Source organism: Carassius auratus, chromosome 31 (genome assembly GCF_003368295.1).
Source record: "Carassius auratus strain Wakin chromosome 31, ASM336829v1, whole genome shotgun sequence".
Taxonomy (NCBI): domain Eukaryota; kingdom Metazoa; phylum Chordata; class Actinopteri; order Cypriniformes; family Cyprinidae; genus Carassius; species Carassius auratus.
This window is the reverse complement of record NC_039273.1, coordinates 13,134,445-13,151,409: the sequence shown is the minus strand read 5'-3', so window position 1 is coordinate 13,151,409 and position 16,965 is coordinate 13,134,445. Positions and strand designations below refer to the sequence as shown.

Here is a 16,965-nt window from a genome sequence, read left to right as displayed (position 1 = left end):
AAGGTTACTTCATAATATAAAGCAATAAAGTGTTTAAAATTTCAGCTTTTAATAATGATACTATGCTATCTAATGCTGCTCTGCTAGTATAAAATTGTGTTATTTTGTTTCTTAGCGATGCTCATAGTAGAAGTGCATGTGGCCATTGTGACCCCTAGTAAAAAAAAAATCCTGTGCCATCATTTATTTAAAATACATTTATTTCATACTAAGTATACTTCCATTAAAATATTTATTGACATATCACTCAAGACTCACTGATATAAAATTATATATAAAAAATCTTTATTGCACATGCACATTTCTTAATAGCATGCCTAAAATGTATTTTAATAGCACTGTTAATAAGGATTGTATGGTCTCTGTTTAATATCAGTCTTTAAATGAAAGATATTTAAAGTGTCCCATAAGTATACTTGCAACAATTCCACTTTAGTACAATCAAATATACAGTACATAAGTATATCTTCCTAGCACTACTTCTGCAAAAATTAAAGTTCATTAAGCACAAAATTAGACGTTCCAATTTAGCAGACTTTAAAGTATACGGCTTTAGCATACCAAAAGTACAATTGCAGGGTAATATATATATATCACCATGGGGGAGATATTGTCTCTTAGTATTATTCTCATCCAAATTAAAGGGGTGGTGCACCCCTTAGTATCATCTTTGCAAGAAATTAATGATTATTTCTATGTTTGTCACATACAGACAAAAAAACTATGGACTGTACATTTATAGTCAAGTGAACAAGATTATAAAATGAATCTAGAATCTAAAATGTGTGTCATAGTACTAATGTATTTTCCCCACTTCTGAAATCCTTTCCCATAACACAAAGGATCTGAAAAAATGTACACTAATCACAGCTGAACATCAAACAGTATTGTAATTGAAGTACTGGCCAGCAATCAAAGACAGTCTATGTAATTAGGATCCCAAGCGTTACACAGTGAGCCAGAAGACTACGACTCAAGTAATGGATTAAAGAATGATGCACTGCATGTGAAATCTCCATTTGTAGGGTGTTATACAAGAAAGAGTAATCCCTTCGGACTCTCTGCGCTAAACTGACTCAGACAGTACCGAGTCATGTGGTCACAAGCCTACACATGGGAAAATGGGAATTTCTTGTTCTTTATTGTGTTGAGGCTGATACAAGAGGGCAATGCCAAAGGAGAATCTCAAGGTAGCAGAAAAGGATATTAGGCTACGTTCACACTGCAGGCTGAAATGATCCAATTCCGTTGTTTTGCCCCTATGCGACCTTTATCTGATCTTTTCATGACAGTTTGAACGACACAGATCAGATCTTTTCAAATGTGACCCAGGCCACTTGGGTATGTGGTCCTGAATCCGATACGTATCCGATCTTTTGAAATGCGACCTCCGTCTGAACGGCCAGGCGACATGTATCCGACCCGTACGTCATTGATACGCTACAAACGCCATAATTCTGCATTGAAGTAGGGGGGAACGAGAAGAGCCACTCACATCAGTATCCCACTACTCCTGCCTGCGACTCCGCACGCACACGTTTCTCTGTACCGACGTTGCTAACACTGCTCCACAAAACGGCATGGCCAAAAACCTTATTTTTAATTTACTTCTTAAAATGAGAAGATTGTAATTGTGCTGACTCCGTTGGGAAAACAACTTTAATATTGCAAAAAGAGCTCCGCTGTTGACTACACTGTTGTTGACATCCATGTTTAACGTTAGCTACTTCCGCAAACAACGAGTGACGTCGTTCACCCTTGAGTACTCTTCTGCGCATGCGGATCACTCCTGGGTCATTTCACGTTCACACAGGAAATGCAAATTATACAAATAATGAAACCTAAATTGTAAACATATTAAATATTTCTCATGAAATAAAGAAAAATGTTAACAATTTTTAATATTTAATTAATGAAATATAAATTCAACAGATTATGTCAAACTCAAGGCATTGTTGTATGAGTATGTACACATGTGTCAGCAAGAATTCAAGTCAACGAATGCAAACACAGACAGAGATGCTCTTAAGCATAACCACATACTGCCACACGATGACTGTGTACTTCATCTGGAAAGTTTAAATGGTTGAATTAAAAGGTGTTCAAATGAAGTGCATTAAAGTCCACAGGCGGCAGCAGCCCATGCATGGATTTATCACATCATATATTATTTCTTAGGCACATTTAACAGTGACCTACTTATTTCTGATTGCTTCGGTATTAGAGAAAAGAAAAAGTATGAGGCTACTTCAAGTGGAGCTTCATTTAACAAGCTACACATTCACCTAAAGTGAAATTAAATGTTTTTAAAATACTACTGAAGTACAGGCTCATATCAGCCGAGCACAATGCAATAGGTATTGAGAGCAATGTTGATTGTGATTACTAGTAAAAAGAAAAGTAATACTACTTATTTCATTTAAAGAGTAGTTGATCTACAGAAGTCAGAATGAACAAAATGAATAAAGAGTGTTCACAGCAAAATCCACATCTCCTGCCAGAAATCGAATAAAAGCCCTCAGGTGCAGCCTAACTTCAGCACGGAGATGGCTTAGCACCATCCATCCATACTTAAAAACTTACAGAAACCATCTTTGAATCCTTCTTTTATAAGATTTCAATTGTATAGTGCTCTGTCAAGTCGCCAATAGCTAATGCACTGATCAAAGCAGAGGGAATAAATCATCTTTATAAAATTCACATTCGATTAATACAATAAACTGACAACATCCTGCCAGTCCAAAGAAGTTTTTAGGCAAATGTAATAAATTCACTTTTTTATCTTTATGCAAATATATATATGTATTTTTTCTGTGTGTGTCTATCAGCAGACTGTTTAGTCTGTACCTAACTTGGAATTTTGATTCTAATGAGGCCCTATGGGCTTTCTTTTCTGCATGAGAGACTGCTGGGTTTCTCTAATCACAGAGAATGTTATGCTATAGGAATGTTAAATATGTTTTTTAGAACTTCAAAATCAGCACATGCCGCATGGCAAAGACCAGCCTTAAGTGCACATAACTAAACTGCTTTATTATGACTCTTAAAACATTATCTCTGATACACAACGTTCTTTCGAATATTAAAAAAATTCAGATACTGTAAAGTGGGTCTAATCACTGTGGCCTGATTTACCTGATTTCACCTCACTGCTGGTGTTAATGGAAACAGCTAATAAATTACAATATTTAAATGATTATTTACTGATATGTTCATATGTGCTTTGCAATACAATACAGTTTGAACAGGTATCGGATGTTTTACATTCATTGTTTCTAAACGCACAACTGTACAAACCAACTTGCTGCAACGTGCCGGGGTGAAACATTATTTCTGTTTGTGCTGTTTGCACCTCTGCTCTTCTAATGCAAATGCTCTTCAATTTCTCTTAATCACATCTGGTTGGTCCTAATGTGACAATATGAACTGTAGAAATGTTAAGTCAGGTAACCTAAATGGGAACTATACAATTTAACTTTACTGCCAATTGTGGTTGAAATTAAAATTAGAATTACTTGCAGACTTTTGTATTTTTAGTTGCTTGTGATTATCAAGTCAGGGTGTATATGATATTAAAATGTAATATATATTAATAATATATTAATATGTAATACATTATTAAAATTCTGAATGTTACGTTCATATTACATATAACAAAACAATAGATATGACGCAATACTGCCAATCTGTAATACGTGAAGGGCCAAAGTAAACTGTGGGGTGACCACAGGGATCGATTAACGCTTGTCTGGACAAGTAGATATTTTAAAGGGGCAAGTGACAGAGAATTTTACTTGCCCGACTGGACAAAAAGCCTGATTAAAATGTCACTGAAACTTGGCCACCAAAAATCTTTGTGTGAGAGTGATAGTGATTTTATTGCATTCAGTGTAAAAGGCGACTGATAATATATTTATATACTGATCATGTAATAATGAGACTCATGTAGAAACCATAACAGATGAGTGCAACAGCACTCACAGAAAGTTATAGATGCTGTCAAGTACACGAGCATGTTAAAGAGGCAGATGATGATACAAAGTCTTTAATAATCCACAAAGGGTCCATAAAGTTAAGGCAGAAACACGCGTGCACATCAATGAGACCGGACGAGACCGGGCAACCAAACACTGAACAGAATGCAAATTATAAGGGGAACATTAAAGAGGGTAATTGACAAGACACACCTGAACATAATGACACAACTAACACGAGACAGTAACTAGGTCACAAAGAGAACATGAAAAACGCAACATAATGAGTCCATCTTGATTTGATCAGGTTTTGTGGACAACAAAGGACACCTTTTGTCTTCAGATAAAATATCACTACCTCTTGTGGAAGGAAGGGGGGTAATATTAACATGCAACAACCCCAGCTCAGGAACTGTTTTGTCTCCCTTACTCTCATCAAAGTGTGAAAGATCTTAAATCCTCCTTACAGAAAAAAAAAACTAGTTCTGCACATCTTTACATGAATCCTTACGAATTTTTCCTACAAAAACACATCGATTCGCTACAGGAGGCCTTTTTCACTCCCCAGAGCCATGTGAGACCCTTTTTCTTAATGGATGAGCTTTTTATTAAACTTCTCATGGACCGATGGAGTGCAACACCCGCTAAGTTGCATCAAACGGCTTGAAAGATCAAAGATTAAATAACTCCAACTAAATTCGTCTGAAAGATGAAAGTCATATAGTCCTATAGAATGACTCCAGAGTCAGGAGTTTTTTGTTTTTGGCTGAACTAACCCTTTAAGGTACATACTGTATATATGAATGCATGGGTCAATGTTAGCATTTTCCATAGATGTGTGATCTTCATATTTTCAGCACAATGTGCTGACACTTTCCTGCAATGTGACTTCTCCTACGACGACTGTCAAACCTAGAACCAACAGGAGCGCTGAACATTATTATCAATTAAATTAGCACAACATCTTCAGTGAAAATGTCAGGTGGACAGTACAACAAGAAGAAAAACTTACTGAGTTTAGGATGTGCAGGATGTTTAAACTCGAATAACTCGAATAACACAATTATTCAGCTATGGAGTTCTGACCATGGTCATGGTTGCCCATCAGCCTTGTATGTTTATTCTCTAAACCACTGAGTGAGTCGATTGTTGCATTATGGCTTCAGCAGCTTTATAGCCCCTGAACTAATGTTTGCTTCATTACCAGGACATAACAACAAAATGTGGTGTTTTTATATATGTTTGCTTCCCTATAGGACACACGAATGGCATTAAGCAAATCAGGCTTCAGTATTCTAAGTAGAAAGGTGTTTCCCCAATGCATCAGCATTGCAGTCCACAACGTTTTTCCCTTCTCAGGGAACCGAGGCTATGTTCGGTAACCTGGGTGTTTTTGCTTAATTTAGCAAAATAATTTTGTAATTCAACATTTCTAAAATAGTTCCAATCCAAGCCACAGAATAACTGTTTGGAGTCTCCAATAACACACAGCAGTGTTTCATTACTGAATGAATCCACATTTTTGAACAAATCGAGAGAGTCATTGATTCAGTAACCCATTCATTACAACTTGACTTGCCTCATTTCTGAATGAATGTAACATTTGAATTAATTGGTTGAACGAATGACTAAATGACTCATTTATTAAAACTGTTATTTGCCGCAGCCTACATTTCATTTCTCCAACATTTCTTGTTTGTATGTCCCAAAAAATATTTCAAACATTGGTCTTATAAAATTATGCATTTTCTCAATTTTGGAATCAGCAAAAATCGACATCGGCAGGTCACACTTACAAAAAAATTGGAAATCAGAATTGGCCAGCAAAATTTAAATCATTGCATCTCTACATCCAAAAAAAAAAAAAAAAACTTTAACTTTGGTTATACACTTAACAGTCTGGACTGCAAAGCTCTAAACCTCAGCAGACTAGTATAATTATATATGTAAGGGGGAAAAAACATTGCGTCACGTCCTTAGACATACTGCTAATAGAGTGAATTGTGTTTATTTCTTGTCACTGCCTACAGGCCTGTGAATGGCTTCTGACAATGTTGCATTAAACCTCAAACAAAACATTAAAGTTTGAAAGAACTGATGCTATGTAGGCAAATATAAAGCCCATTTAGTTAATAAAGCCTATAACCATAAAGATTTACTATTACAGAAATCATAAAGGAATGACAGGGTCAGTTTGAGGAATATATTAAAAGCAAATTTCAATTTTATAAAGACATTTAGCAAACATTTATGATACAAAGAAAATGGAACCGCATGGACTGGACTTATCTCATAAAGCCACTTCTACGCTTGATGTAATGGTAGCCTAAGGCTGTGAAAATAGTCGTCATTGTAAGAAACCTTCAGAAAGCAGAACAGGACACAACTGCGTGCAGACCAATGTACTGAAATGCACCTTAAGAGTAAATGGAAGTAGCGGGCTACAGAGCACTTGACAAAACTCTGGGTAACATGAAGAAAAGCATTAGTCTTACTTGTGTTGCACTAGCATACAAAGAGCAACGCATCTATGGATAGTAACATTGGATAACATTTTTCATCTTGCATTCTTTCAAGATCAGACATCACACATCAGTTTCATGACATAAAATAATCATGCAGCTTCAGACAAGTTATTCAATACAAAAACAAAAGAAGAATAATAAAAAAAATTATTAGGGGCAGGTTATTATTACAGCTAACCAAAGCAACATTTCTCATTTTTTAAATTAATAAAACCTATACAAACATTCCAGTGTTCAATTGATCTTGAAAAGACATAAAATTGACCACAAAAACTGTCATCAAAAAACAGGTCAAATATGCAAATCAAACTGACATCAAAAACTTGACATAACATTAGTTTGATTCAAACTGAACATCAAGCATACTGGACCTACACATTCATTAAACCAACTTCAGTGTGGGATTAAGTTCTTATATTCACCCAATTACCACTGGAAGAAATGTATGTTTCAGCATCTTGATTAAGGTGCCCTCTGGGATATTTAAACCAAAAAAAATCAATAATCAAAAAGTATAATAATTTCTTAAAGATATTAAAATAACACTGCTGCAAACTCTCAATCAATTACATTTACAGTTTAAGAAAATAATATTTGTTTAGTTTAGTTTATAATTTCATTAAAAATATTTTTTTCTTCCTTTTTTTTTTGGCTAAACATTAGGTCATGCAACCAACTCAATTGATTGTCCCAAAATAAACTGTAATGCATTGCACATAAAATTGCACCTTTATAAAATATTTGCAAGAAAGAAATGAATTGAATTTAACATGGCTCATGTGAACCACCAACAATACTCAAGAGCTAAAACCTTTTTTAATTTTTAAAAACAACTTCTGCATGTCCCCATATGCTCCCCTGCTTTGATCAAGCATACATAATTAAATTATTCAAGCACAGGGGCTTGTTGAGTATTCCCCCCAGCCTCAATTTTGTACTTGATCATTCCGAGTTCAATTTCATGGATTTTGAATAAAAATTTGAGTTCATCCAAAATGTGGCTTTGACATGTCAAATGTTAGTTCTTGACTGTTTTCTATAAAACTCCTGTCACAATAGCAACAATTGAGATCTATTCACATAAGACATAACATAGCAGGTACAAGACCGAATTCAGACACATAAGCCCAGCTGCAGCATGCTGATCCTATTCTGCTGACTATTTGTCTTTCGAAGATAGGGGCACTGAAGGCATCTTGCTTGAAAATCTCAGAAATCATCTTTTATATATTTTTTACTTATATATATGCAGACAGTGGTTGGCATTTGGCAGCAGCACAGTCCATGTAAGTGCCCTTGGCCACAGCCTCCGTTCCCCCCTGCTCTCTCCAAGCTCTTGGAACAGATCCAGCAAGCCTTCCAACTCCCTCCCTTGCTAGCAAAGGGCTATTTATCTCCTGACAGCCACAAGGCCCATCATACAAACATCTCTCCACCGGCCATGCCACTAAGCTTTTGTTCAGCCGTCATGTCTGCTATAGTCCTATTTCTCTGGCAGAACGAGGCACTGCGACCCCTAATCTGCTTACACCTGTCCAGCAACTTATCTGTGGCATACATACCTCCTCAGAATATTGCAGTTTAGCATGTAAGTGGTAATAGCATTGTCTTTTTTTAGCAGACTGAGAAACTACATTCACAGCAGCTATGCTAAGAAATATCTGCTTAAATGTTCTAGGAAGTGCAGGATGACGGACATAACATTATTGCCAAGGTTAACTAATAAAATAACTCTTAAAAATGAGTGTTTTGTGATGTATTCCCACTAAAAATGTCAAAAAGGTGCAAACAGCATAGTGTGCATTAAGAACAATTACTTTAAAACTTATGGAGTTTTTTCAAAAGACATTTTGTTTCATCCAGTATTCTCAGTAACATTAGACCCTTTAAGATATTCACAGAAAGTCTCAACCATTAACATAACTGGAGGGTAAATTGTGGCAATATGAGAAATTACATGCAGAAGGGCACACAAGAATAAATAGGTGGTTTTAGTCAGCTGGTTTAACTTTTAGTTCTGGTTTGGCTCAACTAAGATACAGATGAACAGATGAGATCTCATGGTATTTCATGCATTCTGACTTATTTACACTGTTAAAGAGTTGGATTCTCGTGCTGAACATGGGCAAAGTTAGAAAAAAAACGAATTGGATGTTTGACAGAGTATTTCTGTGCCAAAGACACTCCTTCTGGGTTGGTATAATTTTCTGAAAGTTTTTTTTAGAGTATGGCCCTGTATGACATCATAAAGGGCTCAATTCCTATGGGCACTTCTCCCAGAGCTTTATTCATCGGCAGTGCTGCAGAACCCAACGGTAAGGAAATAGTGGATGCAACATGAAGTTGTGCCAGTGTGTTTGTTTGTTCCTGGGATTTCTGTGACAAATGATTTATAAATAAATTAAATTTAAGTCAATACTATTTTTGTTCCTGTTTTATTTATGTTGATGTCACAGTTTGCAGATGATACTATGCAAAAGCTTTGCGTGCTTGTGACTCCGCCCACGGCATGCCTCCAGGAGTTTGACTGTTTTCAGAAAGAAGAGGAACAGCTGTATCTGTTTTTTTTAAACCTGATAAAACTAAAGACTCTTCAGAGAAATGAAGGATGCATTATTTCTCTATAGGTACTCAAGATTAACATGAGATTGGCAGAAACTGTGTGAGTTATGTCCCCTTTAATGAGGTCACAGTATGATGATTTGATGCAGTGATCATAGGAAGAAAAGTCATGCAATTTTGGGATGTGACATTTTTTGTACCGTATCAGAAGGTACAATATGGCAGAGTGTCATATCCACAGGTTTACAAAGCACTTTTCTGTATTATGTTGAATAAAGGAATATAATACAGTGGCCGAGATAGCTCACACGCTGCAATTTAAGAAAACACATGCAAATTCAAAAAATACCAGCAAATAAAAAAAACATCTTCATCAGTTCGACAACACAAGTGCTGCAAATCCTCACAACACATGCATATAATGAAACGCGCTGCAAATCATCACAACACATGCATATAACGAAACGCTGCAAATCATCACAACACTTGCATATAGCGAAAAGCGCAGCAAATCCTTCACAACACATGCATATAATGAAACGCGCTGCAAATCATCACAACACATGCATATAACGAAACGCTGCAAATCATCACAACACATGCATATAGCAAAACGCACTGCAAATCATCACAACACTTGCATATAGCGAAACGCGCAGCAAATCCTTCACAACACATGCATACAACGAAACGCTCTGCAAATCCTCACAACACATGCAATTAACAAAAGCGATGCAAATAGCACTGACCACAATGGAAATGTTTCAACGAAACCTCAAAAAGTGGCGGACCCGGCTGGGATTTGCCTATCGTGCAGTGGCTACTGGTCAGTGGAGTTGTTGGTGAACTGAAAGGTGAGTTTTTTTTTTTTCATGTTGTTTTTTTTAAACACGATTCCTTTATCTTTGGGATATTATTAGCCTGAATAAGCTGAATTACATGATTAAATGTAAAACTTTACTTAAGATGGCTAACTTTGATATCCTCAGCTAAATATAATTTCAAGGTTAATGAAAATAAATTTGCAATGCTTCATTAATTGATTCTTAATTTGCATGTGATGTGATGATTTGCAGCGCGTTTCGCTATATGCATTAGTTGTGATGATTTGCAGCGCTTTTCGCTATCTGCATGTGTTGTGATGATTTGCAGCGCGTTTCATTATATGCATGTGTTGTGATGATTTGCAACACTTGTGTTGTCAAACTGATGAAGATGTTTTCTTCATTTGCTGATGTTTTTTCAATTTGCATGTGTTTTCTTAAGTTGCAGCATGTTGAGCTTTCTCGGCCACCGTAATAAAAAGACTGTGAGAATTCCCTTGGCTACATGTCAAGCTCTAAATCACTTGAGGCTACTGAGTCGTGATGAGATGCTACTAGGTACGTACAAAACTAATTTAACCTGTACAGCTGCAGTAAAGCTGCAGTGAATCTGTGAAACATTTTAGCGGGGTATACTGTAAGAGCAGTCAGGCAAATCAATTTAAAAGGCAAAGTAAGAGGCAGTTTTGAATTTATTGTCTCTCAAAACACTAAATACCAACTGACACCACTGCAGCAAACATCTGTTTGTCACTATATGCACTGCAACACCAATCTATAAGGTCACTGAGTGCAATGAAAAAAAAAAAAAAAAACGGAATTTGACAAAAATCTGCTAAATTCAAATTATATTATATATAATATACATTCACTTTGTAACCAGAAACCAACACATTTATACTGGGGGGCCTTTAGATTGTACCCTAAGTGAATATAACCCGATATTAACTACCAGTTACACCACCATTAATATCAGCATTAAAACGAGTTGGTATGGTAACTTACACTGAAGCGTTGAGTAATTGTCCATTAGACTAGGCTGTTTCTACAGACTGTTAGGTACTCCAGCAGTAATCCCAGTTTAGACACGAGTCACATCACACGACGGTTCGGTCTGTGCTCCGCTCCAGCGTTTCCCTTACATCAATGCAGCACTGGACGGACATAATGCGCTGTGCACTCACAAACTGCGCTACCGATGTCTTACTGAGATGATGCCAAAACAGGAATTATGTTCCAAAGCATTAATGAATAGAATGTGTGTTGAGCCATGTCCTCCTGTTAATGTGGAGGAATGGAAATTCAAGTTCATTGTCAACGATTAAATCGTATCTGCTTCTCTCGTTACGCATATTCAGTAAAGCTCATAGACGGCTCTGTCATGACAAGTGACATGTCGTGACGGGATAGAGTCTGTAGCTACGGCCCGCGCGTTTCTTCTTGAATTCTATCCATCTTGTCCACTATTTCTGTTTGATGGGTCAAAATCCGACGCGGTAAAACAGCAGATACAGTTCCTCAGGCTCACACGAGCCCGGTGCCGGAGAGGAGGATCATTAGTGGAGGTGATCGGAAGAGAGGAGAGAGGAGTGGTCTGACAGCGAGAGAGAGAGAAGCAGAGAAAGAGAGGACAACCGGTGTGACGTGACTCCGGTACTCGCAAACGACACTATTGCGCCCATCTGCTCATTGTAATATATTTAAGATGGAGAAATGTGTCACTCACTACAACCGCAAAACTTCACCATGGTAACTAAATAAACCAAAATATACAACAAACTAAATACGGCCACAACACTTTGTAGTCCCAGTTATTAGATGATAATGACCATGTTTACATGCGTGTTATTTTTAACTTAAATAGTAAGTAAATCTATTGGTTCAGGACCATTGGCGAATTTTTTTTTTTTTTTTTTTACGCTAAGGGGGGCTTAATAGTTCAGAGGGGTGCTAAAAAGCTAATTAAATTTAGAGAAAGTTATGACTGCCTATGGCTGAATCTAAATTCAGCCATCTTTTGTTTTTCATATACAGCAGCTTAGAAAATGCATTTTCATTTTTTTTTTCTGTGGCAGACACTAGTAATATAACTTGTAACGTCAAATTCCAAATATACAAATTAATTAAACACTTACAAATTAATACAATTTATGATCACACATAGAAAAGAGATTTATTTATTCATTTATTTTTACACATTTATGTAAAAAAAAAAAAAAAATTAATGACAATCAAGTGTCAGTCACTCTCAATGACAACTGTCAGGAAAACACTAAATTCCAACATTTCTTTTTACAATAGATGATGTGCTAACAATTCATAATAAGTTGCTACTCTGTGACAACAGACTCATCTCCATCCTGAACTTCAGACTGTCTACTTGTGTTATTGTTCACATCTGAGCTATTCTGTGAAGTGGGTCCAGAACAGTCCAGAACTTCAGCAAGACTTTGGACTCACCGTGATATTTTTACCTTACATGCAGAAGGAAAGCAGCCTGTGTCACCTTCTTAAAACTCTCAGTTTCCTTCATCGATGAGAAGCTTATCATATTCATTCTTTGCAGTTTGGTCTGTTTATTTTCATCTGTCTTCCTATTAGCCTACTTTTAGGACATTTGGTTGTGTAACCCTTTGTTGGCAGATGAAAAATCACGAACATTTTCACATCCTTCCAACAAGATAATTGTTCCATGTTCAAGTCGCTCTCAGCTTCCGGTTTTGTACTGAATGATGTGTTCTGGTCGTGTAGGACTATGCAATTTTTTAATTTTGGACCGTAATTAAAGCATCTTGTTAATACTCATTTACAGCAGACTGGCAAATTGCAGGCCTTGTCTTGCATATTGTGACATACCAAAGTTAACCATGTTTTAAATCACATATTTACATGATCATACAGTCTGAGTTAAAAAAGAATGAGAATAACAGTCCAATCCCTGATTCAGATACCTAAATCCCATTTTTTGTTAAAAGTCGCCTTCAGGCGACAACACCAGACTAAAGCTGATAATGAGAAATTGTAATTTGCACTGCATCTGTCCCACAAACAATACTGTTTTTTTTTCATCTGTAATGTATTTTATTATACTTGTATTTATTCTAAGTATGCTGTGTTCAACTTTATTTTGTCTGACATAAGGTCTATTGATATTGTTAGCTCAAAATGTTACACTGTTGGTACGGAGGGATCTATATTTCATTCTTGTTTTATACATCATTTCATCAGTGGACGGATCATCAGTTGATCCAAAGATAATCATATTCACTGTCATTGTAATGATTAGAATCAACTTCAGTTAGACTGACCTATAGAGTTTTAGCCGGCAATGGCGAATGGCATGGTGGATTGTGTTCACCAACAGTGTTTTCTGGAAGTATTCTTGAGCCCATGTTGTGATTTCCATTATAGTAGCATTCCTGTATGTGATGCAGTGCCGTCTTAGGACCCGAAGATCACGGGCATCCAGTATGGTTTTCCGGCCTTGACCCTTACGCACAGAGATTGTTCCAGATTCCTGAACATCTGGATGAAATTATGCACTATAGATGATGATAACTTCAAACTCTTAGCAATTTTTCTCTGAGAAACTCCTTTCTGATATTGATCCACTATTTTTCGCCGCAGCATTGGGGGAATTGGTGATCCTCTGCCCATCTTGACTTCAGAGAGACACTGCCACTCTGAGAGGCTCTTTTTATACCCAATCATGTTGCCATTTGACCTAATAAGTTGCAAATTGGTCCTCCAGCTGTTCATTAAATGTACATTTTCCGGCCTCTTATTGCTACCTATCCCAACTTTCAAAATCCAAAATGAGCCAATATTTGGCATGACATTTCAAAATGTCTCACTTTCAACATTTGATATGGTATCTATATTCTATTGTGAGTAAAATATACGTTTATGAGATATTTAAATTATTCCATTCCTTTTTACTCACAATTTGTACAGTGTCCCAACTTTTTTGGAATCGTGTTTGTACATTTGTCCATGACCCCCATCCAAGCCTACTGGATAAAAATGTCCCGATAGTACCTTGAATCCTGAACTGTGAACTTTTAAAAGTGCATTTGAGAGTAACCTATATGAATCTATTCTGAATCTCTCTCTCTCTCTCTCTCTCTCTCTGTAAAATATATTGTTCTGTGGTCTAACTACCTAAAAAATAACAAAATGCCATTGTTATGTACTTGCTTTGAAAGCAAAGACAATTTTCTTTAAAGTTCCTTTATGTTCTAAAGTTCATGGCATTACTAAGACAGGGAATTGTTCAAGTGTACAGTAAAAACAAATGTAATTTATTTAACATTATAATTGATGCATGTCCATTAGCAGGATAATGTTTGCAGAATTAAAACGTTGTCCTTCTAATGTATACTACAGTATGGGTACAGGTCACAATAAAAAATAAAAATATAAAAAAAGATCATTAACACTCCAAACCAAAATTTCATTCTTCTGTAGAACATAAAAGAAGATATTTTGAAGAATGTAGTGAACCAAACAACATTGGAGCCTTTTGATTTCTATTGTTTGGATAAAATATTTCTCTCAATACCTTATTTTATGTTCCACAGAAAAATATCATACAATTTTTAAACAATATGGGGGAGAGTTAATAATTAATTTTTGTTAAATATATTTTTTTATATATTTTTGGGTGTACTATCTCTTTGACACCTCACAACAAATCAATAATAAAATAAATCAAAACATAAAATTTTATCAAAAATAAAAGAAAATGGAGCTCCTAAATAAAAAGAAAATGTTAAATTGAAAGAAAATGTAGTTTCTAAACTTAGCATCAGTCTTGAACATGCTTTAGGCATCCACTATGCAAATGAAGCATCAAACATGCACCTTTCTAATGCTCAGATGTAAATACTTTATATGTCTGTAAGCCATGCAGGCTCAAGGTGTACAATGCTGACAACCGCTGACACTGGGCTAATTTGCATTCATTTATTTATTTTTTGGTTTTATAGAAATCCCCACTTAGATTCTCAAGTAGTGACTACTTCATTAAAGATCTGCACAGCCCATCTCTATCTTCTGGGTCCCTTTAGTGCTTAGATCAGGATCTTGGCATAGCACCTCAGCGAGAAGCTTTATGTCTTTTAAATATGGTGCTAGCAGAGTCTTCTCAGTTTCATGAGACTGTCAAATCAGCTAACTGAAGTGAGCACTCTGAAGTGACAATGAAATGTACCTGCTCCTGAAATATATTACACACCCAGAGATCTCTCTCTTTATTCTTTCACCTTATTTTACCTAACAGACATCCTTCTGAATGCTGCAGAACAGAGCATATCAATAAAATGACACTAAATATGCCAGTTTAGTCAAACACAAGAGAAACTATATAAAAAGGGGGAAGAATATTAATGTTCAGTTTATCCACAAGGAACAGGGAGATTAATGATCTTTTTACATCCTTTCAAATTCACATTATTTCATTTATATTAATGTTATTTTTAATTACTCAAACTAGAATAAAGGCTCCTAAAATTATATGTAATTACAATACCACTAACTCCATAATCGAAAAATTATATAATGGTTGTAAAATTCAACAAGAAAGTGATGTTTGCGAGTATCAAACCATTTAAAATAATCAAACCATTCCTTATATGAAACTAAATATCTTTTAGCAATATTGATGATAATATATGCTGGGCATGAGCACACACATTAAAGGGTCATAACCTTAAACCACAGTGATTCAAAAGCAAAACTTGAGCATTTTTGTTAATAATGATGACCACTAAGTATTGCTTGTAGTGTATCTTTTGCAGCACTTTCTGGACCCACAGGAGTGTCTGGACACTACTTCTCTATTTCACTCACTGAGTTCAAAAAGTATTTAAAATGCCTCCCCCCGAGGCTCTTTACTTCTATTCCAAAATTCATTCACCACCATTTCCTTCCAAAAATATAAGAAAAAAACTGATTGTTTGTGAAGAGACATTACAGTCATAACAACTCAATTTCACCTTTCCTTGTTGTTACACAACATCATAAAACAGAGGGAGAAAAAAACGAATATTATCACCCAGTGTGAAACTAAAATGGCCCTCTATTTTCCAAAATGTTTCAGCTCAGTCAGAAACACTCCCTTGTGATTTCTGTCTTGAATAAAGCTTATTCCTCAACCTGATTTCACTCATGTCAAACGCCATCGGTCCTTGTGTGTCACATGGTTGTGAAAGTTCAAGTTGTGAAAGTTGTCAAAATATACCTGCAATAGGAACAGTGGTGTCATTTTACTTAAACGGATGTGCAATTTCTAGTTTGGTGCACTTTATTTTATGAAATGTATTTATTTTTGCAATGAAAATTGTTTTTTATTGCCTTTTTGTTCCTTTTGCTAAGGAAGTAATGCAAGCAAACTAGCTAGATAGCTAAATGGCAGAGCACTGATGCTAACAACTTTAACAAAAACAAAAAAAGCTATATTTTCTGATTAAAAGCTATATTTTCTATTCCCAAAATCAGGCCTGTTAGAATTCCTTATTTGTGTGGCAGACCTGAGCACATCCAATGATGAAAGGTACGTCTACATACCCTAAAATAGAAATATTTGCCAACACCTGAGAATACATTGTGACGACATGCCAATTTATCCTTTATGCAGGTGTAAATGTGCAGACTCCGAGAGTTTCTGAAATACACTATCTAATGTTCCATTACACAGGCTTGACAACAGAATTCCATCATACAGCGGCCAAGCAGGAGACGCTATACATCTTATTTAATGAAGATGCAAAATTGAAAAGAAAGATCATAATTATTCTGTCTATATAAAGCTTCTGAAGCACAATTCTGCTCCTCATCTGAAGCGGGAATCTCAACCCTGCAACACTATTTGTTCTTAGCTTCCCCGTGGGCTCTCTGTTGCCATAGCAACCTCCTTCTCTCCATTCTTTCTGGGTGAGAGCTGAGGAGATGGAGAAAGTGCCTGAAGAGGAAGTGTAGGACAACAGGATTAGGAACTAGGTCCAGATCTTTCAATGAGAGCAAAACAATGACAAAAAGGATAGCACTTTTGTCAGCTAAGCTCATTTTTGAAAAATGACC

The 16,965-nt window shown here is 36.0% G+C and overlaps 1 protein-coding gene across 9 annotated transcripts in view; it reads right to left on the bottom strand.

The window, feature by feature from the left end:
• The window catches only part of LOC113050579 (leucine-rich repeat-containing protein 7-like), a 118,789-nt gene that overhangs the window by 71,561 nt on the left and 30,263 nt on the right, over positions 1-16,965 (bottom strand). For 3 of the 9 annotated variants that reach the window (XM_026213693.1, XM_026213690.1, XM_026213687.1), the window contains exon 1: positions 10,891-11,583. The exons of 1 other annotated variant lie outside the window; for it this stretch is intronic. In XM_026213693.1, the coding sequence (XP_026069478.1) occupies positions 10,891-10,915 (25 nt within the window). In that variant the 5' untranslated portion in view covers positions 10,916-11,583. Of the gene's footprint in view, positions 1-10,890; positions 11,586-16,965 lie in introns of those variants that run through there. 5 more of the 9 variants (XM_026213685.1, XM_026213688.1, XM_026213691.1 and 2 more) reach the window with 3 other exon arrangements.